This window comes from Onychostruthus taczanowskii, unplaced genomic scaffold (genome assembly GCF_017590055.1).
Source record: "Onychostruthus taczanowskii isolate IOZ18803 unplaced genomic scaffold, ASM1759005v1 scaffold20, whole genome shotgun sequence".
Classification (NCBI taxonomy): Eukaryota; Metazoa; Chordata; class Aves; order Passeriformes; family Passeridae; genus Onychostruthus; species Onychostruthus taczanowskii.
Genome location: NW_024499240.1, coordinates 14,411,776 through 14,435,523, shown reverse-complemented (window position 1 = coordinate 14,435,523; position 23,748 = coordinate 14,411,776). Strand labels below are relative to the sequence as shown.

General features: G+C 39.4%; 1 protein-coding gene across 1 annotated transcript in view; it reads right to left on the bottom strand.

Annotated features, from left to right (window-relative positions):
- STAT4 (signal transducer and activator of transcription 4) overlaps positions 1–23,191 on the bottom strand; it is a 37,003-nt gene extending 13,812 nt beyond the window's left edge. Inside the window, exons 1-10 of the mRNA XM_041403317.1 lie at positions 23,061–23,191; positions 21,429–21,573; positions 8,876–8,974; positions 7,989–8,081; positions 6,051–6,129; positions 4,400–4,485; positions 3,626–3,777; positions 2,312–2,470; positions 1,317–1,409; positions 454–513 (exon numbers count right to left, since the gene is read on the bottom strand). Coding sequence (XP_041259251.1) covers positions 454–513; positions 1,317–1,409; positions 2,312–2,470; positions 3,626–3,777; positions 4,400–4,485; positions 6,051–6,129; positions 7,989–8,081; positions 8,876–8,974; positions 21,429–21,573; positions 23,061–23,188 — 1,094 coding nt within the window. The 5' untranslated portion in view covers positions 23,189–23,191. The remainder of the gene's footprint in view (positions 1–453; positions 514–1,316; positions 1,410–2,311; positions 2,471–3,625; positions 3,778–4,399; positions 4,486–6,050; positions 6,130–7,988; positions 8,082–8,875; positions 8,975–21,428; positions 21,574–23,060) is intronic.
- Positions 23,192–23,748: the final 557 nt, after the last annotated feature.

The following is a 23,748-nucleotide window of genomic DNA, read 5'->3' as shown; positions in this document are numbered from 1 at the left end:
GGAGCCAAGGTGGTTTTTAGGGGCTTGCAGAAGCACAAGAAGCAGAAGGAGGGAGGTAGCTGGTACCTGGGGCTGGGGAGGTTGCATTGTGAGACCTCAGTGCTATTTCAAAATTAACTATCCCATAAATGCAATTCAGTTTGATTTCAAACTTTTGTGTAATGCTGCTGCATCAGTCTGATGACTTTTTTTCTAAGTATTGAGACAAGTTTTAAATGGACTTCTTGCCTCTAATTTGAAACCATCAGTTAGACTTAGCAGCTTTGTTTTTAAAAAAGAAGACTTCCACATAAAAAAGAAGTGTTACTCTGATCTTTTAACTGGTGGGTTTTTAAAGTTTTTCTTTTCCTTTTGTTTTAAAAGCAGTTTAAAAATCAGATAGGATAGCCACTGAAAAAACCTGTGTTGTCTCTGTAGGGAGTAAGAGAATATCTTCACTTTTAAGTTTCTTACTTGTCAATAGTTGCTTTCACTCTGATCTGGTAGTTCAGCTCTGGCAATTTAATTAGCAACCTTCAAAACAGAAAATGAGAGAGTGGGTATTAAAAAACGTCTCACCAGAAAACACTAGACTGGTTATTATGTTATAATTATTATAATCTGACAACAGATTAGGCATCTAGGATTACAACACAATTTACAGGGTTGAATTCTCAGAAAGAGGAGCTGGGTTGTTCCAGTGGTAGGTGCCCTACCCTCCAAGTGTGTGGAAAACAGCATGTGTTTGAGGGAGTGGCTGGAGTGACACAAAGTAATTAGGAAATGGATTTGTATAATCTCTGCATCACAGAAGTGTATGTGCTTTCCTTCATGTCCCTCTTCTCACCGCCCAGCCCGCCGTGAACTTCGTGCTGCAAGGTGGAAATGAAATGAGAGTTCCTCTCTAACCTTTGCTCTTTCCCAAAGTCAGGGAAGGAGCTTCTAGGAAAGAAATAATATGTCTGTGATTCACCCAAGACCCCCCAAATGCAGCAGTTTCTCTTTCCTCTGTGCAGAAATGGCTCTCAGTATTCAGACTTTGGCTTGTATGATAAGGATCATTATTTATGCAGTTTGTAAAGTCATTGCAACAAGAATTCAATGCATACAGAACTCTGGAGGTGATGCCTTTAGCCACAATGTGCTTTTCTTCCTTGTGTTTTACTCTTTATTGCCACTTGTTCTGCATGACAGATTCTGTGATAACACCATTCCAGAAAATTTCCCTGCAATTGAATGGATCCCTAACTCAGGTTGGCCTGCTTTGCTTTCTAGATTCTCCTAGGATAAAATACTGTACATGAATGAAGGAGTTTATATCAGATTTTTTCCTTTACCTTAATTTAACAGTGAACTGTATTAAAGTTTTGAGAACCATTGGCCTCTGGGGGTGTGTTGGCATGCAGGGCTGCCTTTCAACCACAAAGGAGCTGTGTGAAAAGAAATGAAACAAACAGATTTTTAGGAATATGTATGAACAAACAGATGGGGTTTTTTGAGGGGGAGGGAGGAAGGGAAAAGGGCTGGTATCTCTTAAAGACTTATTTCTCTGTAGATGCTGAAGTGGGAGCTGTGCATTCCAACTCTCAGTTCTCAAACTGGTCCAGTGGTCTAACTTTCCCTGAAATTGCTCCCATAAAAAACAGATATTTGAAAGACACTGAAAATGATACCAAATTCTATAGTTCTAAAATACAATGATGATAAAAGTCTTGGTCTTCCAACATTTTATCAGAGCCATAAAACAGAGTATGAAAATACACTGAGCATGGCTCCAATGAAATTAAATTATAATAATTAAACTGTCATTTTAATTTTTATATATAGAGAGAGCAAACAATTGAGCCCACTTTCCTTTCAGAGACTCACTTGTGGTATATCTCTAGTATAGTCTGTACAAAAGGCAAGAGAAATTATGCTAATATTTTATCTACTAATAGAAAAGTGAGTTGAGAGGGCAGCAGGTAGCATAGCTTGGGGGAGACAGAGGAAAGAAAAGGAACATTTACTTTAAAAAAGAAAGGCAAAATCATAAACACAAAACCTCACAACTTTTCTCAGCAGAATGTACATAACTCCTCCTAGAATAAGGGGATTTCTGGCATTCATTTGAGAGTCAGAACTTGATGACAAACCCTTAAATGCTACCCATGAGAAGCTGCCTGGAACCTACAGCTTCTATGATGACAGCTCTACATACTTCTTGTGTTAGGAACCGGGTCCGTAAAATCCTCAGACATTCAAACTTTTTTCCCCCCTTGTTCTTAACAGTGAGCTCTCATTGTTGTACCCGTTGAGGTGAAGTTCTGCACTTTGGCAGTGGCTTACGCACTTCCGGAAAAGGTTGTAGAGCAGAAAGTTGACTTTTTCCAGCAGCTGAGGTCTTTGCACAGGAATAGGGTCCCCATCATAAGTCAGCCTGGTCAGGAGTTCATCCAGCTTTTCTAGTTGCCTTCTGACTTGAAAGAGACTTTCTGCCAACAGTGTAAAGCTACAGCAAGAGAAAGGAATCAGTTTGCAATCTTTCTTGTAAACCGTTTCTTGGAACACAAGAACTACTGAAGTTCTTGCTTGGGGAAAATCAGAATCTCTATTGAATGGTTCTTTCCAGCTTTGCCCAAACTCACATCCATTCATCTTTTGTTTACAGGAGTATATAAATACCTGGGCAATCACCTTCCTTTATCTTCAAAGATAAATATTTTCACAACAGTGCAACACCATCTGTGATAATTTGGAAGAAATATATGTATGGTCCTGATGTTGTACATGCAGGGCACTTGTGCCAACATTAATTATTTCCTACAGCTCAGGAGTTTTGCAAAACTTTTGTACTTTTTAAAAGGATAATATTTATATAGAATGAGCAAGCTAACAAGACTAAAGAAATGTAAAAGCGATAAGGAGAAAGAAATCCAAACACACCTGATAACAGTTCAGTAGGGTATGTGCATATAAAATTAGATTTTAAAGCTATTTTTAGCATGTTCGTTGGGAAAAAAAAAAATACTCCATTAAAAAAAATAAACCTACACAGAAAAAAAAAGCAAAAAAGCCACTTTTTTTTTAGTTTTAAAATTTTCTTGATAATTTTACCTTTCTTTTTAATTCTTTCCTTTTACTTCACCTTTTCCATATGAGAGTTTTGATAGGAGAGTAATGACCATGATGTTGTATTGACATTGTCTGGCTATGCTGTCTTTTAAATATAAAGCTATTTTCTTTTTATTTGCAATCACTTCAGAGTTGCCACCACAGAGACTACTGCCATTCAATCCCTACACTGTGTGAAGTTTGGAGGAGTGAGTCAAAGCATAAAGCCTCTACCCAGCTCCTGCCTAGACACAACTCCCACAGCCTTCAATGACAAACTCAGTCAGCACCATTCTTACTCAAGCAAAACTCCCAAGAGGGTATGTCTCATTTATCTGCAGGATACAACCCCAAAAATTAGTGATTACCACGAGTCAGGCTAGTGTTCATTCTGAATAACGAATGTTGCTTTTAGTTAGCACCTTTTAGTTATTTACTCTCCTAGCTGCTGGTGAATTTGCTGCTGTTGCAGCTGATCTAAAGGAATGATCATTTCAAGTGCAGCAGACTTCCTGTGGTTTTCAGTGGAAGCATGAGGTCAGGGCAGGTTTACCAGTTCTGGAGCTGATCGAGCCCCCCGTGGAGGGGCCCCCCGATGCAGGCGATCTGCTGCCGTCTCTTCCAGTCCAGCAGCTCCTCGGTCAGCATGTTGCTCATCAGCATATCGATCTCATGGATCACACGCCCTATTTTACTGAGCACTTCCTGGAAAGTAGGAAAGGTCTCACTAAGTGACCACAGGCAACAGCTGCAGAATTCACCAACTATCATGAAGCGCTTACTACGTTTATTTTCAATTATTCTGAAAGTAACCATGTTTAGTTCCTATTGCTTCAGTGACAGGATTCATCACTCATTGTATATTAATCCTGAATCCCTGTGAACTCTTCAGTAATTTATTTTTTTTGGGATGGTAGGAGGGAAGAGTGTTGCATTCTTTGTGGGTATAATGTCTCCAAGGTTTTGACACTTGCAAGCTCTGTCAAGTTCAAAAAGTTCTGCTTTTGTTTTGCATCATATAAAATGTATTGTGTTTTTGTTTGCTTGATTTAATCATAACCGTGCCCTCATGAACTCAAATTGCTTCACTCTTAAGATGTGCAGAACCATATCCTTGACTGAGCTGTTACTTAATTGCCAATTTCTTAACTTCTAGTTAAAATCACCCAGACCCATCCAAACAATTTTGCAAATTTTTAACTCCTGTGAAATGAGTCTGTTCTTCTCAGATGAGAATTTAGAAGGCACACATACGCATTTGAGTATTTGGTGTGAGAATAAGGGGAGAAAGCGGATTAACCACAAATGACAAAACATTGTCACTAACCTTTCTCTTGTAGTCTAAAGTATTGAGCATCGCCTGCAACGCCAACATTTCCTGTTTAATGAGGGCACTGTTTTTGTCATTCTGCTCTACATGGGATAAAAAAGATCAGTATAAATACATGTGTGGGTGTGTATGCCTGTTCATAAGGGGAGAAGAGGAAAAAAAAACCTGCTACCAGACTGCAGCAAGAACTAGTGAAAAAATAAACTATAAACATCAGTAGATTATGTAACAGCATATTTAATTTGGAAGGATTAGCTTTAGTGAGAGTTTAACATAAGATTTTATGGATCATATCTGTAGATATGTGTGTGGGGCAGGAAAAGGCAGAAAACATAGATGATACCCAGAGAGTTGTCTAAATTTCTCATCCCTGTGTATTATGTACATCTGGCTTGGATCAGTGATTGATCTGTACACACAAACAGCTCGTGGTGTCAGCAGTTAGACTAAAGCTCTTTGGACTTGATGTGAATTAAAATGCCTGGCTGGGAGGCATTTGAAACAGAGATGAAGTGCTCATCACCAGGGGAATTTCAGCAGCCAGGAGCACTGATCACTGGGCATTTCCCCCCTCTGTCTAACGTTTGTCCTTCTCTGGATCAGGCACTACTTTCAGGAGTCCCCAGGCTCACCCATGCTCTTTCACATGCAGCTCTTTCCCACCCTCACTTTCCCCAACCTTTTGCATCTTTCATGCTACATCCCAAAAAGAAATTGGTGCCAACTGTGTGCCTGCTAAGCTCTGGATGGATGCCTTCCTATTGAGTTAGGGTAGAAGTTTCAGTAGAGGCAGATGAGTAACCAGCACCACCTCAGCCACAGCAATTGCTCCCACACACTCTAAGCTGGTTGTGCTGGAGCAGAGCAGTGAAATTTTAAGCCCTGAAAGTAATTTATTGTCAGCATGTTTTCTTTTGGAAGTGAGGGAGCTTTCAGGTATCTGTGTGGTCAGTAATCATTATTGACTTGATGATTAGAAACTTATTAAACTACGGCAACTCTTCTGATTGCTGGGTCATATCCAGCCTTCAACATTTAGGATTGATGTGCTTAAGGACTTGGATGTTTCAAGCCCAGTATCTTTGCATGTTCAAAGGAAGGTAATATAAAGATATCTGAGCAGACACAAGCAGACCCCAGTTTCTTTTCTGAAAGAGACCATGCAAGGACTGTTGCACATGCAGATCTCAGCCATCACAGGCTGGTCAAACATGCATTCAGAGTGCTTACCAGCTGGTTATCACCACTGTGGTCAAAAAAGAACAGAAAGCCAAGTTAAAGACGAGAAAAATCAGTTCTGCACGACTCTGGGAAATAAGAGTCTCTCCCAAATCCTCCCAAAGTAGGGCCATGTAAAAGGTGGGGATATTGAAAAATAGGTTCTTTAAATTAAGAAATGTACTACTTTATGTGCCATTGGGCAGCTTATCCATAGGAAATAACTATACTTTCTTAACATGATCCTCTTTACTCTCTTAACCCCAAAAGAGTCATTATGTTCCAGGACTAAAATTTTGTATAAACCAAAGATCCATTTTTATGTTTACATATATTAATCAAGTAATGCACAAAACCCCCTGATGCTGGAGTCTAGCTGCAGAATCAGCCATTTCCTAGGAAATCTAAAAATTAGTATAAAAACTCTTACCTAAGCTCTGTATTGTTTTATACCTGAAGTCAAATTCCTCTTGCAAGTCTTCCAAGTATTTCACATCTTGGTCAGTCATCTTTCCCAGGAAAGAAATTAACAAATGCATAATGTAGTATTTTCCTTTCTTACCATTTGAAAACCCCTGAACAGTTCTGGGAACCCTTGTTTACTGTCTTGTAAACTTTATAATGTATGATTGAATAATAAATTTATAGCTACAGACTTATTTTACTTGTTCAGAAGGTCAATTATCCTCTATCCTGCATTTGATAGTGGTTGATTCAGCTTTATCCCTTCTTGTTTACTAGTGCAATGACATAAAAGAAACTAGGAACAATTGTCTTAGCCTGAGCTAAACTGAAATTGTTATGCCAATAATGCTACATTCTTCTTGAAACTTTAAAGCAGGGCAAAGGGATAATTTTACATTTACTTAAATGGAAATTTAATTGGGGTGTGCAGAGCCAAAAAAGGTGGAATCAGACACAGGAGTAGAGCTCACAGAATTTATTTACAAAATGTCTTATGAATTTAGATAAAGAAATGAAACCTTTTTGCTGCTTTGGCATTTTGCAGCTTTCTTTTCATAAGTGCTATAAAAATATTAAAGATATTTTCTAGTAACCAATCAATGATAATTCAAAACACCCCATCAAAAGAAGGAAAATAAAACTGTAGGAAATTATCTGCTGTACTTTGAAGGTCTATTTCTGTGCTGTTTATAGGAAGCCTTGATTTTGCCAACAACTCATAAACAAGCTTTTTTGGTTTCCTAAGATGTGCACATTAAGAGTCTGTGAAAATACAGAAACTTGTTTGCTAAATGAGCCCACACACAATTAGCCGTTTTAGCTTACTCTTTATTTTGGAGACTAAAGTTTTAAATTATATGTGTAAAGTATGAAATTACATGCACGAGGAGCTGGCTAATTTCTGCGTTCAACTTAATTACCTGCTAAAAATCCCAACCCTGCTATCTAGAAAATGTTCTCATTTTCACTGGTCCTTCAGGGGTGGCTGTGCTTCTCCACACAGGCAGGAGGAGCAGATTGACAGGCTGCTGCTTTGCTCTGCAACTCTTATCTTACAACTTTATGTCTAGATAGAGACCTGGTATGACATTCTTCTGAAACTACTTTATCCTTCTAAGGGTTTGATCTCTCTAACCCTTCTTCTGTGTGAAAGGATACACTGATGAGAGAATGCTGCTAGGATCTCTTTCCAGTATACCAGAAGTGCTACTCTTGAACAACATATGGACAGGTATTTCAAATATAGTTTCTACCTTGAGACTGCTGCAAATCTGAAAGTGGGGCTGGGATAGCAAAAAAGCCATGGGTATTCTGATCCTTATCCTGCCTTGAACTGAATGGGCAGCTGTTCTCTGAGCTTTCAAGGTCTCTGGGACATAGCTACAGGTTTGGTTCAGCCCAGCTCTGGCCTGCAATGGCATGAGAAGCTCCTGGAGAGTGGTTACCATCAGCTGCCAGTGTTCTTGTCCCCTCATGACTCCAAACCATGTAATTAAGTCACGTAGCCTTCGGCTCGACAAAGGTCTCGGTACATGACTCAGAGGTTGTGAAGGTTTAGCTACTGCTGACCCAGCTGGAGGAGGTGAAATTGCAAAAATACATTTTCTGAGCCTCGCATCTTTTTAGAGACTGTAGCTATACTCTTACTGCACTCAGTGGTCTGCCTGCAACTTCCCTAGGGATGAGTGTGACAGCTTTAAAAGAGGGAGCTCTGACACTGAACCCTGACAGCTGCTAACACCTGAGAATCCAGGTGTGTCCTGAGCTGTCAGTCTGGGCAGATGTCCTTGGAATAATGGAAAATGGATAGTTGTGTCTGTTGGCAGAAGTCATTGTGCTACCCAGCTTAAAGATAGTTTAGGTGTGTCTGTATGAAAATCACATGGGCAGACAAAAAGGGTACCTGAGCGCTGTTCTTGATTGCTGATACTTTGTGTTCTACATTTCTTTGGCGTTCTGAAACCACAGAGCTCTGTAGAGACTTTTCCAGTGGCCCCTGGAACACATTGAACAGATAAATCGTGGGTGAGTGATATTAATAATAATAGGTGATAGAAAATGTACTGCAAGTTCCAGCACAGAGAGGGAATTCCAAAGCCAGTGTTCAACCATCTGGAGACTGCTGTAAACACACAGGCAAGTTTAGCTCTACACATTTGAAAAACATGCAGCTTTAACTTTGAGATCCAAGAGATTAAAAGGTGTGGGTGTACTACAGGCATTAAACATCTAGGAAATGAAATATAGATTATTAGATTTTTTTAAAAAGATCCATGGCATAAGTCTGATATAGGAATACATATTACATCCATAAGTGATTAAGAAGGACACATTTGTCTTAAAAATTCTCTCTGGGTTTTAATCATGTAACAATTTTCCCAAAATAAGTTTCATGTGTAATTTGAATTTTTTTTCTCCAAACACAAAAATCATCAATAACTCTATAAATCATCCAGCTCTATTGGATGGAATGTCTTCTGCATTCCATAGTTAATATGAATTAATGCATTGCATAATTTAAAATACACACATCTGTTTTGTAAAGAATAATCTCTTTAAAACCTTTCCTACAGATTAAAGTCTTTGAAGATTAGCTGTGACATGGAAGTCCCTCATAGCAATGTTTTCAGCAGAAGAGCCACTAATGAAGTTCAAATGTGAGTTTAAAGGGCAACATTTGGCAACCCTAGTGCACACAAATCACTTCACTGGAATGAGGGGCCAGGATTTGGTCTGAAAAGCACGTGAGCAGATTAACATGGAGCAGATTAATGAAATGTAATTCATTACCTGTACAGGCATGCTGGCTGCAGCCAATATTCTTCTTTCTTCTCTTAAGCAGTTTGAGATGATCACTGCTATATGCATGGGATTACCATGATATTTACCCTGCAAGCACAAGTAAATACAACTCAAAAAAATTCCAGAATTCAGGATGTCCCTCTGGAAATCACAAGCAACATGATGTATGAGTGTCTATAAGGTACAGATTAGTGTGGGTGGAAAAGGCTCCCCTTTTCATGTGCTGGTTCAGCCTTTCAGGGCAGCATCAGTTAGTGCCACCGTCATAAAATATTCTGAACAGTGTTCCACGGAGATTATAAAGATACAATTCCGAGATGTACATGATTTGTAGATCAAATTGCTCCCCTGCTAACACAGCTGTTTTGAAAGGGCTTTCCTGTCAGCCTATTCTGGGCACGATTTTATCACGTCTTCGATTTTCAATAGGATGTTGCTGCTTAGCATGTAGCACTTCTGCCAACAAAAAAGTTTGTAAGCATATCAATATGGTAATGATGCAAGCAGGAAAGCTTCCTCAGCATAAAGCAGAAGGCTTAAATTTTAATGTCTATGAACAATTTTTCTCTTTCAAAAAATAATGTGCCTGAGAAAAAGGAATAAGTAATTTTTGTCCCAAGGTAAAGAATGAAAAAAAAAATCTATATTTTTATACCACCATAAATAAAGTGCTGAATTGCTGATGTGTGACTGAGGACTGGGCACAATTTGAACTAATATTGGTTTATGCTGTATTTATAAAATTGAAATGATCCAGGACTCTCAAGCAGCTTCTTTATGGTGATATATTCATTCAGTGTTTCTCAGTATCCTTCAGCCTTTCATTCAGTATCATTCATTCAGATACCCTTCATTCAGTGCTTGTAGTGTTAGTCCATTCATCAGGGTTAATCTATTTAATTTCTTTTCCTGTACAGTTTTCAGTTCTGGACTTACTGTATTTTCTCCTCTTTATCATAGTCTTTATTTTCATCATATCTCCCTGCCACTCAGAACCTCTTTTATTCTAGCTGTCTCTGAATTTGGCACAATAAGTTCATACAAACTTTAATTAATGCCATATTTTCCTTTGATATCTCATACCAATTGTTATGTTAGACACAAGGGTGTGAATGCATCTGACAGAAATGTGAACACATTGCTTCTGTATGCAACAAGTACTGTGGCATTAAACATACCTTTCTAATGCTTTTCACTAAACATTTCCTGTGAGCTCATGCATGAAATGTGTAATTTGAAATATGTTTTGACTTCAATTGCAAAGTGAACAAATACCATATTAAAAATGTTAATTTTGATCATGGCAACTTGGTTTGAGTTGCTTGGTATTAAATACCATGTGTACTGTGGTTCCAGGTATGGACTAAGGTGAAAGATACAGGACTCTTAAAACTAAAAAAACAAGGTACCAAATGTTCCCTTCCAAGAAAGCTTTGACTGCCCTCTCATTGTTAGCAATGAAATGAAACTTTGTTTCTATGGTTTCTGAAATCTTTTCAGGACAGGAAAGGTACATGCCCCACAGTGCAACCACTACACACCCAGAGCAGCCCGAGTGCTGTGCCTCCTTTGATCTCCTTAAAAGCAGTTCAGGATGGTACTTTGCTCCAGCAACCATCTGTATCTGAGGAGCAGGAGTTATGAACCTGACTGGTTTTAGGAGCTTCTCTATAAACAAGAAATTATGAGTAATACTACCCAGGACACACTATGTCTCAGATGAAACACCAAGCACTCCCTCCCTGCTTGCTCCTTCCTGGGCAGTGGGAGGAGACTTGATTAAGGACACACTGCTGATTTCCTTGTCAAATAACAGTGCCAAAGATCTGTCACTACATATTTCTCTCTGGCAGCTCCATTACTGTAAGGACATTTCCTTCAACACCACTGCACTTCAGGTCCAGTAATATATTCACAGTCCCCTTTATTGGGCATATTTCCAAGCTCTCTCTCTCTGTAGTGTCAGGATGTAGCTTTGGGAAGGGAATAGAGCATGTGGGAAATGGCTGTGATCCTCCTGCAGAGGGTTGAGTGGGGTGTCATGTGGATCTGAGGTCCAACAGCAGCAGCCAGGGCAAATTAACTGCAGCAAAGAGGGGCTGTGCTCCTGGCTGTGCTCCAGCCCAGTGTCTGACACCTTAAGGATCCAATCCAGGCTGCTAACTGGGGTGGAAATGATTCCTGCTTTTTTTACTGACTGGGTTTTCTGCTCCTTGGTGGACTGAAACTGCTCAGCAAAGGATCAGTTTATTATTATGAAGGATGAGCACAGGTGAAGTTGGGAGAGGGGGGAACAGTCCTGCCTTGCTTCAGCTGTTATGGCTAAGCCTGCTCATCCATCTGTACCTTGATTAGAGAGGGAAAAGTCCTGTTACTAATAAGGTTTAGGATGAAAGCTGTGGGGAGAAATCTGCCACTGCTGTAAGTCCACTGATGGGCATATTAATTCCTCTGTTAATGTCTGCTTCTGGCTGTTACTTTTTGGTAGTAAAACAGGGTTTCGCCTTCCCTCTAGATGGCCAGTAAGTGTTCATGCCATGCATTGGTACCTGAAGCTACAGAGCCTGAGGCTTTGTAGCTTACCTTTGAGGCTGACCTTAGTCCTGGCTTACCACTGCCCAACAGAATTCCAGAACTGCAAGGGTGTAAAGGGGTCCAAAAAAAGCTATTTAACCAAGTCAAGAAGAAATAAATATCCTCTCTTGGAGCTGGAAAAATGCATTTATGTAGAAAAGTCTCTTAAAAAAAAAATTTGACAGTGGGATGTGTTAAAATTCCCCACAGAGGATGCCGGTTATTAGGGACTTCCCTAGCGTTTCTAGACACGATTCATATGCAAAACTTTCAAAAACACTTTCTTCCTCTCCTTTTCTTTGTTTCATTAAGAAAAAAACAGCTGAACCAAGAGATGCAGTGGAAATTCACTTTCCTCCCTCTCTTTCTTTCTTCTCTAATTCATAAATCTGTAGAAACAAGCTGGGTCCATAGTGATTCCCATATTTATGTCAGGCTGGTGCTTCTTCAACTTGATTCAGTTTGAGTAGATGCCAAGAAGGTCAACAGAGAGCTGCCACCTGTGCTCCTGGAGCAGCCCCTTTTGCAGTAAGAGAGCAGATGGATTGCAACTCATCAGTGATAAATGAATTGTAACACTAAATATCTCAATAATTGCAACTTATTGAATAACGATAGCTACTAAAAGTCACAATAACTGTGTTTTTGACTCTGGAAAAATAATAACATTAAAAAAATTCTGCCTGTGTTTTATACTTCTCAGCTGTAATTACACTTTGGAATGCACTATTGGTATTCCCTTATGATTCATCTACTTCCAGCTCTTGTTGCTCTGCACTTCCACTTTGTCTTTGGCTGAGGGCAGAAATTGCCCAACATGACCTTGATTTCTGAATGACTAATTGAAAACTATCTCCTATAAGCAAAGAGTAGTATAAATTGGAAAATTAAGGAACTTTAACCAAAAATGGCTTGAGATGGGAAAATCCTAACTCAGTGACATGAACACTAGCAGCCAGAAGAGGAAGAAGAGTGTGGATTCTTTAGATATGCAAAATTGTATTAATAAGTTTAAACATGTAAGGAGAAAATTTATATTTGTATTTTGACAAATACCAACACAGAGAAATTGAAGATTCACTTTTCTTCTTTCAAATCAAAATATCTGCTAATATTACTGTAATTTTGTTGTTCTTAGAAGTTTTCTTTCTCCTCTCTTCTGTTCCAGTGAGGTCTTTCCATGCCATGAGTTACAACAAACAACAAATTATCTTATTTGGACTGGACTCTTCTCAAGAACTACCAGCATGATGCTAAATTTAAGCAAACAGGGGGAACTTGAACTTTCATTCTGAACAGGTGACAATTTTCTGAGAATGCTGATGACATTTTCTTGGAGAAAACCTTCCTACTGCCACCCGGCATGCACTCTTTCCACTCCAGGGACATCTGTTGTGACAGTATCTTACTAGATCATGGAGAAAAACAGAGAGGTATTTCTGCAAAAACAGTTTGTACATTATAGCATGCAGAGTTTATGCCCTTTAGCCAAATTTTAAAACAGCTTGAACTCTTTGGAGTATGTTAAAGGTGCAGGAAACAGTGGCTGGGGAAATGCAAGGTTAGATTCTGTAAGCTGCAAGGTCATGGATAAACTTTAAAATACATATTATGGCATTTTAAAATACATGTACTTTCAAAAAGAACATCAAACAAATGTAAGTTTTAGTCTCTGCTTGCTCTAACAGAAAGGAAGAAATCTAGACCAGAGTCATTCTCTTACTCTTCTTTTCTTCCCATTTTTAAAATGTCAATATTTTAGCTGATTTTCCTGTGGGCAGCTCCATCATAAAGTGGATCCCCAGCCACACTAACACTGACTGCTGTCCTTCTGTCAATGGGCTCTGTACACTGTACACACCTATCAGTGAATACTGGATGTGCACTGCGTGAGCAACTGGCTCTGTTTTCAGTGGTGAAAGCAGGGGATTAGGTGTTAGTTGGTCTCAACTTGTAATGTAGAAGGATGGGCTATGAAACCCTTAGAAAGTCAGTCAGGGGTTTGCCTGATTATCTCTGTATTTTCAAGGTGACCTAAAAATGGACTCGAGTAGGTTTTGGTGCTTTCCAGTTCTGAAAATTGCTTCAGAATTTGGTCAGGTTTTTTCTTCTTTTCCCCTTTTTCTTTTCTTTATTTTTCTATTTTTTTTTTTTAACTCTGAAACCATCAGCTGTTTTTATTCTCATTTCTGCTAGTAAAAGCCCTTCTTGAGCTTCTTAATTGTATACAATAGGAGCTTTACTTGGAGGGGTGGAAGGGTTATTTAGTATGACCATTGAAGTGTTTGTTCATACTGAATGAATATTTAAAGAAGCTGATGGAAGGGAGGAGAAATAGGAAACAGCAAGACAAAGTCAAGCACAAATACATTTCCTTCCCTATTGCTTACTTCTGATATGATTATTTTACAAAGTTGGGTACTCAGCATCTTTCTGGATAAGCAAATATCTCATCTTTCATAAAATCAAAAACAGGGAGAAAAACCCCTTTTGTCTATCATTTTATTTTTTAAAAGAAAAAAAGATTTGGTTTAGCTGTGTATCTCGATTGTGTGGGTAGGAAGGCATAGCTGTACATACATATTTCCCATTTTCACCTTCAAATATGACAAATAACACTTCACCTTGGTTTGTTTTCTACCTCTGTTTATGCATCCAGGCAGAAAGTCTAATGAAGACAACAGCAGAATACAAAGAAAGAGTTGGTCCTTGTGTTAGCCTGATAAAGGTTAAGTGCTTGGGAGTTTTTTGAAAGCTTGTACTTAAACAGGCAGTATTCTCACTAAAAATATTCTACTAGAAAGATGCATCTGTTTTATCTAGGTCTTTCAGAGGAAGTACCTGTGACACTATTTAGACTGCTCTTGTACTTTTATTTTTAGATTTCTCCTTCCCCCTCTCAAAATATGTAAGAGAAAGGCAACCTCATTGTTTTAAAAAACTCCTATGAGATGTGTGGGAAATGTTAATACACAGCTTTGTAGTCTTGTAGTTTTCTCATAGCGTGTGATGCATAACTTCCAGATGATCATAATGTTTTCTGGGGGCATGTGCAACTAAATTGCAATAGGCAAATCTGTAAAAGCACAGTGAATGAGCTGTGAAGGGAGAGGTTTTTTTCTCCACCCCTCAAGTTCCGCTGCTGAGTCCCTCACAGCAGACACTAAAACCACTCCAGGAATAACCTACAGAAACAGCAGATTTCTGTGCAGGTAAGGTGAGATAAAGCTACAGAAAATACATTTCTGTGGAAATCATCATCAGACAGCAGAACTGTATAGACAGAGATGGGTGAAAAATGTAGTAATGCCTCTTATTTGATATTTATTTAAGAATAAATAACTTGTTTAAATGAGATTTATTTGAAAGTAAATAAAAATACGATGAAAAAGGGTAAAATAAATACCCCATGAAAAAGGGTAAAACATCAGAGGACAGAGAGGACTGATCTCCACATCCCCTTCTTCCTCTGGGCACAAAGACCTCAGTATTATTAACTAATCTCTCAGGCAGATGTTCAACTGCAACTGGGCTCTTAATACTTCAGAATGAACAAAACCCACAAAAGGTTATTTAGTTTGCTTGTATTTTTACTTCTGTATGCAAGTTAACTCTTTTTCATTCTACAAAACCAAACTGAAAGGTTTATAAACTTTTTTTGCTTTCTGTAAATAATGACTAGAAACCCCAACGTATTTTACATGTAACAAGTAACCTTTTTCAGCCTTGTACCAATAATTTTTAAAAACCTTTATTTGCGGCAGTCACCAGGCTGCAGTTGCTAGGAGCAGACACCTAGCTGCTTCAGCAAACAGACTTCTGTGCGGGGTTTCCCATTTGCACGCCAAAATCTTCTGTAAACAGCTTTAATGGTTGTACTGAAAAACTCACTGGGAGCAGTCTAATATAATCTGAATTGTGTTAGACAGCAGGACACGCTGGTTCAAAACATGTCCTCCTTTACTGTGTTGAGTTGTTGATCTGGCAGGCTACACGAGTGCTAAATACGTGTAAATAACATTTTGAAATGGATCTTCTGTGGTTTATTAGGAACTTTCCCTATTTTGTTCCATTCTCAGCCTTTTGTAAGCTTTAACAGGAAACTGCAACTAAAACATCAATGGCTGTTTCCACTCTTTGCAACTGTTTCTCAGCACAGGACTCATTAGAATTGTTTGTTGAGCACCGACTGGAATGTTCTGTTTCGGATCTAACGCTATTTTGTCCACTTTCTTTGATGTACTGAAATGAATAATCTTAGGATTGTTCCTTGCAACCCTCATGCATGTTCCTTTCTGGTACAGAGGCTTTTGTAAACTGTCACTTGAACAAAACAACCTTTATTTGTTCACTTAGTTCTCTCTGAAGAAGCACAGGGGTGCTCATCGAAGATGGAAACAAACTGGGCAGTATAACCAGGAACATGACACGGAATCAGGAATGCACTGCTGGGTTACTGTTTTAAGCAGCATCATGTAAAGATGTATTTGTAGAAAAACAAATGCCTTAATATATGTTGCTTCAGATGACAGAAGATACTTTCAGAACGATTCCAGACCTTTCCATAAAAACAGCCAGAGCTGTGTAGGATAAAGTAATGTAACTAAAGAACTATTTCCCAGCTACTTACTATAACTTCCAAAAGCTTGTTTTTATATAACTGGTTGGTGTGAATCAGCAGATCTGGTGCTTCTGCCTGACCTCTCCCTTTGTAAACAGACCCTAAGGTGTTAATGGTGTGTGTGCCCACAGATCTGCTCATTCAGGCATAATCCCATTACCCTCCCTCCCCTCATCTCAGGCTCTAGCAGGGCTGGGGAGTTGGTAAAGTTCACAAATACTGGAGAATCTGCTGTGAGAATTAAATGAATTTCATGAATATACATAATTTACAGCAAATTGTTCCCCAGAGCACACAGTATACTCATTAACTCGGGCTTCAATGGTAAATGAGCAGAGCAGCCCTTCTTATTCTAGAAATCTGTTATTTCACTTCTATAAAGGAAAATTTATGTAATCAGATTTCACCCTGAATACCATAAATAGAGAAGTGACACAGATGCATGTTGCCATTAATGAGAAGGGATTGCTTTCAGAAGTAATCTTGAGACTAGAGTATAAATAAGGGTTTCAGTTATGAGTAGGATGATTCTGGGAATTTCTGCTTTTTTCCTGATGGGGTTGTCCTGCACCTGTCACAGAGCACAGCACAGACACAGGCTCCTCCTGATTGCTTATCTGAACCCATATTTGGGCCAGGCTGCATTCCACGAAGCTACTTCTTGTCCAGCAAGAGGAGTGCTCCAGCTTGGAGTGTGTGTGGGAAAGGACATCCCAGAGCTGAACAGGCAGTTGCCACCAGCATCATTCCTAAATGGAGCGGTGGGACATGAGGGCACTGTGCACATCTCTGATTCCTGGGCTCCTCTGAGCCTCCCCTGCCCTTGGCTCCCTGGCTGCACTGCAGCCTGGCTGCTCTCTCCCAACCCAGGATTTTGGCATGTGAGTCAGGAATGTGGACAGTGCCTGTCTTCCATGAGGGTCTCTGAGCACTGGTGTGTGGAACAGGGGCTCACATCAGGGACAGGTGTCGCATATATGTGATGCTGTCACTTAGAAACGTTCCTTCTGAAAACTGGGATGTAATCATCCACAGGCCAAGGTCATGCAGACTCCTACATCTGCAATTTGGTTCCTAGAAGTGCTAGGCAGCTCTTCCAAGCTTAACATCTGCCCTTTACATTTTGTTGTCATAACAACAGCACAAATCATCTCCTTGTGACTAATCTGCTTTGCTTTCCTCCATCTAGATTTTAAGAAAGAGAAAGAACTATAAGCATAGTTTCCCCCACTGCCTCTGAACATTTTCTCCCTCTTCCCTTTCCAAGACTGCTGCTGGGGGGAGCAGGAGCTCTCTAGGAAGAGGGACAGAGAATTTAACCTTAGAAAGTGACTGTGCTGTTCTGCCTCCCACTGAAGAGCACAGAAACAAAAGGCTGCTCTGCTATAAAAATGAATCCAATTTACTGACTTGAGAAGTAATAATAATGTAGGAAGCAAATATGAAGGATTTTAACCTAAAATGCTGACCCTGATTTTAATAAAGTATGTGCATTCATACCAGATTAATGTCAGGAAGAAGGTATGTTTCAATGAGAGCAAGAAATAGAGAAGTGAATTACAGAGAGCTAGCAGTGACAACAACTGCTTAGCTAAGTTTCTTAACACTATTGTCAAGTGCTTATAACTTTTTCAAATTACATATTTCCTGAAGCACTATTCAGTGTTTCTTTTTGCCTGCAGATAATTTTGGAAATGTAAGCAGTCTAAGCAGGAATGCCACACTCCATAGTTATTTCTCTAATGGTGAGAGAATAGGGATGGTCCCTGTGTTCTAAAAGCAGGGGTGCCAGGCAGACCCATCTTCCTGCTTGGACTTCTGCTCTTTGCCCTTCACAACTGCCAAGGTTGCCCAAAACTCTGCATTGCAACTGAGGCAGGTAAATTCTTTTTTCCTTCACTATTTTCATTCTTATTTTCACAGAACAGCTAACATATTTATGTAGAGATGTTTCAGTAAACAGTCTGAATAGAAGATTTTCTCAATTTTATAACAAAAATCCCAGGGAAATTTTTTAGGTGAGGTGTGCTTGGCTGTGGTGCTGGAGACTCCTAGAAATAACACCCTCCAGACTCAGGAACAGCATTGGGAATCTTGATCCTAAGGAGTCCTTGTCTGTCTAGAAAACAGCTGCACAGGCCACTTAGGAAGTGTGCATTGCTTCCTCTTCTAAGGCTGCCTTTCACTAACCATCCACTTGTATTTCTGATTAAATGTTAGTCTCTCCATTTGTGTTTTGTCAAGAACTGCAGGTTGCTTTTGAATAGCTTTTGTGTGTTCTCTAATTGAATTTTTCTTTATTATTGCTATTGTCATTGCGTTGAGGAGCCTTTACCACAGCTCAACACACTATGCTGTGTATCTAGTGATAAGTGCTGGTTTCCAGCATCATCTATTTTGTCAAGTATTACTCAACAGGGTAACAAAATTTGGCTCAAAATAATGAACAAACATTGTACTCAGATCTTGTATTGTGGTTGGACAGCTTTGTGTGTGTGCACGATGCACACAGGTCTGTGCATCTGTGTGTGGTTCAGAGGGGAAGGAAGAGGAGGGAACTGTGAAATTTCAAAGAAGTGCTTGCACTAGAGAGCCAAGCAGAGATGAAGGTGGGCTCATGGTAACTAACCTTCAGAGAAAGTCAAACCAACACTGTTCAGAGAGTCATCAGATAGGAAAAGATGTTTACAAAAGCAGCTTCCTCCCCTGTTTGGGAACCCAGTCTTTCTTTCATCAGTCACTGAAAAACCTCATTAGTTTCACAGTGTAGCATTCCAGCCTCCCATTCCCTAGGTGGTGTGTTGGGACAAAAAGGACCATGGCATCCTGCTCTGTACATCAGTCACGTTTTTCTGGTGCTGTCTCACAAACCTGTCACAAACTAGCTCAAACTGCAGGAGTTAGGTATCTGCAAGGGCTTCCAGCTGTGGCTGGGAAGCCAAATGCCCCTTTCCAATCTTCTCACATATTCAGCAATAAAATGCAACCAGTGATGCATTAACAAAAGATTAGACCCATAATTAGATAATTTGTATACTCAAAGTTAGGAACATTACAGAACATACTGTCCATGCTATGTGTCACATTCAGTCCATTAATCACACTTGACAGTTGATGACAAGGATAGCTGTCAGCTGGTTTCAGCTACTATAGCATTTCTTTACTGATGTACTCACCTAATCAGTGAAAGAAATAATTTTAACAGCTGCAGCAGGAGACTACCTGTGCCGCTCTACAGAACATGCAGCCCATACTTTGGCTGAAAATGCATTTATCCTCCATGTCCTATACCTTATAAGTTGTAACATGGTGTTTTACACAAAAATCAAAATTCTGGTGTCACAGATTTCTTAAGACAGTATAAATTATTTTTCTTGTCCAATAATAGGTTGTTATCAAGCATTGCAAGAACCTAGAGCTACTCCAGCCTATTCTAATTATTTTGGAGATCAAAATATAGACTGTGGGTAGTAGTGTTCAAAATCAGGAAAAGCTCCAACAGTGAAAGTGCCATCCAGTTTTTGGTGGTTTACATGTGTATTTTGATAGCTTTTTGTGTAAATTAAGGTTAAGTGCTGTCTTGATGCAATGAAGAAAGGTCAACATTACTAGTGATAGGGAGAGTTGCTGTTTTGGTTTTTTTTCTCACCAAGAAACATTCTACTGCAATGCTCAAGATTCTGATCCTGTTTTATGAGCAGTATAAGTAATTCCAATATCACACATGTGCTCTGAAGGAGTTCATAACACTGCTCAGCTGTAATGGGGATGCCTGAGCATTTTGACTTGCTCTGGAATCATGACCCAGACCCTAGCACCTGAGAAACCATTTAATCACAAATCACTTGAAACTCCCCTCCTCTTGTCTTTCTGGAATAAGCCTCCTTTGCTTTGTGCTCTTCCTGAAGCACATAATGATATAATTTCCAAACATGACAGGAATTGAAAGAAAGGGTTTTCATTCAGGCCATTTTCACACTGATTATTACATGAAGTCAAATGAGTTCACCCAAGGCCTGATGGCTTGGCTCGGTGTGCCCAGTTTGGCAGAGCACACAGAGCTGATGCTTCAAATTTTGGTGAAAAATTTAGAATAAAATAAATGGGCAAAGAGCAGAAGGAACAACAATGAGAGACTTTAATTTTGTAGATCTTGTATGTAAATGTGTTCTAGTCCTTCTGCCTGTGCAGGTACAATCATAAATGCATTGTCTTTTAAGGCAGGAATACACCAGTGTAACTGCTTGGCCTGAAATGCTCTTTCCACACATCTTCTCCTGTGGAAGAATCTTTTACTGAGGTGATACAGCTTTGTGGTAAAATGTGCCAAGATCATTACATAGCAAAAAGGATTTCTGCAGCTGAGTAAATTTGGTGTTTGAAGAGTATTGAAATTATGAAAAGTGCTGCTCCAAAACCAGAAAATTACAGGAGGTTGCTTGCATAGCATAGGATGAAAAAGTGGCAGTGATGGAAACAATGTCATATTTTTAAGAGGCCACCATTAGGGATAAAGAGTAGAAAGATACAGCTATGAAGAGAACAAAGTAATTGATGAAGTCATGAAGATTTTCCAGGCCAGTGTGTGTGTATGTACATATGTCTCAAATAAAGAAAATGTTTGGCAAGCAATGTAATTATCATTTAAGTACTTATGGAAAACACCATCAAAGAAGAGAAAAACCCCCAAACTCCATGGCATATCTGCTTTATGCAGAAGACAGATAGATGTCAGGAAGTAGGTGACTAATGAAGTGGAACTCTGAGAATCCTTGCCTTAGATAAACAATTATTAGAGAAACATTCAGCCAATCAAAATAAATATCATTTTGCAGAAGCCTAACGGTAAATCCTTTAAGCAATTCATAACAAATAATCCCAGAAAAGCATAAAACAGCAAGCATGCTAATGATTTACAGAGGTTCCTTTTTCATGGTGCTGCCTTAAGCCCCAAGCATGTGTTTTATTCCATAGTTAAATATCTGTAGGTGTCTGAGAGGTGGTAATTACATTTGTAATAAACATGAGCATCTATAAGCACTGTACAGTCTTATTTGTAAGAGCTCAGTGAAACACAGATACGCACAGAGCTAAGAAGTCACAGCATTTGTATCCAAGCTGCGTGCATTGAAACAGGAATTACTGTTCCACAGAAAGACAGTGGAATTGTTATTTTGAATAATCTTGCTGGAGGCTCAGTTTTCCCAGAGCTGCTCAGAGTCTATGGCAATTGGGGCAGCTCTGAGCTGGGCATTGGAACAAACTGCACTCCACAGAGCTCGAGCACTGCCTCCAGAGACCAGTGAGAGTGTGCAGTGCACTTTGCCATTTGAAGTAATGACCCACCTGCAGCAGCTTCCTGACTCTTTTCAGGTTGTGGATCAAGAGCAGATTCTTCTCCTGTGACACCCGGTCCAGCTGTTCGTCCACCTGTATTATCAAATTCTGTAAGAGGATCATTGCCATTGCTTCATTGTTGGCTGCAGCCTCCCTAAAGAGTCAATGAACAACAACAACAATGCACATTTAAAATGCTGTATGATGTGTCAATCTAGCAGCACAGAAAATTATAATCTATTCAGAAATCTAGGCAGCAAAAAAAGACTTTAAGTATATGGTGACTTGCATATAGTTAGAGCTTGTGAATAATGATTTTTATGATTTTGTGGGGTTTATAAAAATAATTCCTACAGATATGCATAAAAGGAGGGTGAGGTATTTGCACAGACAGTAGAGTCAGCCAGAGGAGACAACCACAGTTTTCTAGTCTCTGGTCCAGTGAATATTTAAATACTTCCAGCTCACTTGTCAGAGGAAATGGGGCTTATGCAAACTGTCCGTCTCACTCAGTCACACAGATATAATTTCTGAATTTGCTGCCCAGTTTCAGACAAAGTTGGCAACAGGCTTGAAGTCCAAAAGATAAAATTCTTACAAATTTCATGGCAATCTGGCAGGTTGGTAGAAGAAAGGACTCCAAATTAGCACCTCCACTGAGGGAAACAGCAGCAATAACTTGCTCCAGGAGGCAACAGCCAGATGGTCAGGCAGAAGATACATCAGTTCACACCAGGAACCAGCTGAGCCTTCCCCCAGCCAAACTATTTGGGGATACAGGAGGACTCTGAGGCTACTGGTCAAGGGTATGTAGGGGACACAGGACACAGACACAGCCAGGCTTTACTGGTTCTGCTGTTCGTGGTACAGCTTGGTAAGCGCAGTGCAATGGCATTAGTGAGCAAAACTGAGGAGGAAAGTTTGGACAGCATGGCATCCTTGCCCTTGGGATAGCCTCTCTCCTTTCCTCACAAATAGCAGGTGCCTGTTTGTGATATGCCTGCTAACTCCACGACTGGCAAAAAGGAGATTTTAATGTTACCCATGTTGCCAGAACCCCATAAAGATGGAGCCATAAACCACAAAGAAAGATACTATTCCTTAGCAGTTTTTCCCCTGCACAATAGTCCTCCAATAGTCCTGTGGAGTTAGCTTGGAAAATTGAGATGTCTCTTTCTGGTATGACTAATAACTTTTTTTTCCTTTGCATTTAGTTTGGAATCTTCTTAAGGTTACTCTCAAGAGAATTGAAACAAAATTTGTGCATAAATGGACCTCCTAGAGAACACTTCCTGTAAACAGCTGGCTTGTTACCCAGAATTATCCAGCTTTAAGTGCAGTTTTGGACAAGAGAATAATTTTATGCTGCAAGAGGTAAATGTGTAACATTTCCATTAAAAATTAACTTGTATTTTTTTTTTAATCAATTTTTATTGGATTTTGTTTAGGAGTAAGTTCAAATGTGAAACTTCACCTCCCAATATTCCCAAAGTTTAAATAGCTAAATCCATAACTAGTGAAATAGTACTACTGGAGTGTAGATACCTGCACAGTTTGTAAATGAGCATCCTAAAGCCTGCCAGCAAACAAAAGAATTGTTGGTGATTGAAACAACAGGAGACAGAATGAATGAAATCCTACCAGTCCTGGCTTTCTATCCATTGTGCTAGCAGGTGCCGGATTTCCATGGGGAAGTTATCATCGTAGAACTGGTCCACCTGCTCCAAAAACTTTATTTCCAGTTGTTGAACTTGACTCCATTGGGACATACTACAAAAGAAAGGAATTAAACATGTTTGCAGCTGAAAAATGCATATGAATTACTAACCCAAACTGCATAAATCAGTTGTTTTCATTGCAGCTCTTATATACGTTGACATTTTATTCTGTCTTTCAGAACAGTTGGTACTTGAGTAAATTTAGTTAGTTAAAGGGAAGAGGGAAAAAAGTGAGCAAGGCCATTAAAGAAGTTTTGGGTCTTACACTTGAATGGGCATCTCTGTCAATTCCCTTCCTTTAGGTACATTTTTGGAGATACTTTATGATGCTTATAAAGTGGCAAAAGTGCATTTACACACCATCTCTCATCAAGGGAAGAAGTTTAGGATTGTACTCTTCAAACCCAGGTAGAACTATTCTTATTGAAGGGTAGTGGAAAGCAATGATTTTGCTCTCCTCTGGGTGAATTCATACCACTCAAATTTTTCCTAAAGTCATCATGGTTGTGTGTTACTGTGCTGTTCCTAAAGCCCCTAATTTTCTGTTAGGACAGTACTGCTTTACAACCTAAATCTAGTACATCTCTACTTTAAATTACCATAGAATTATA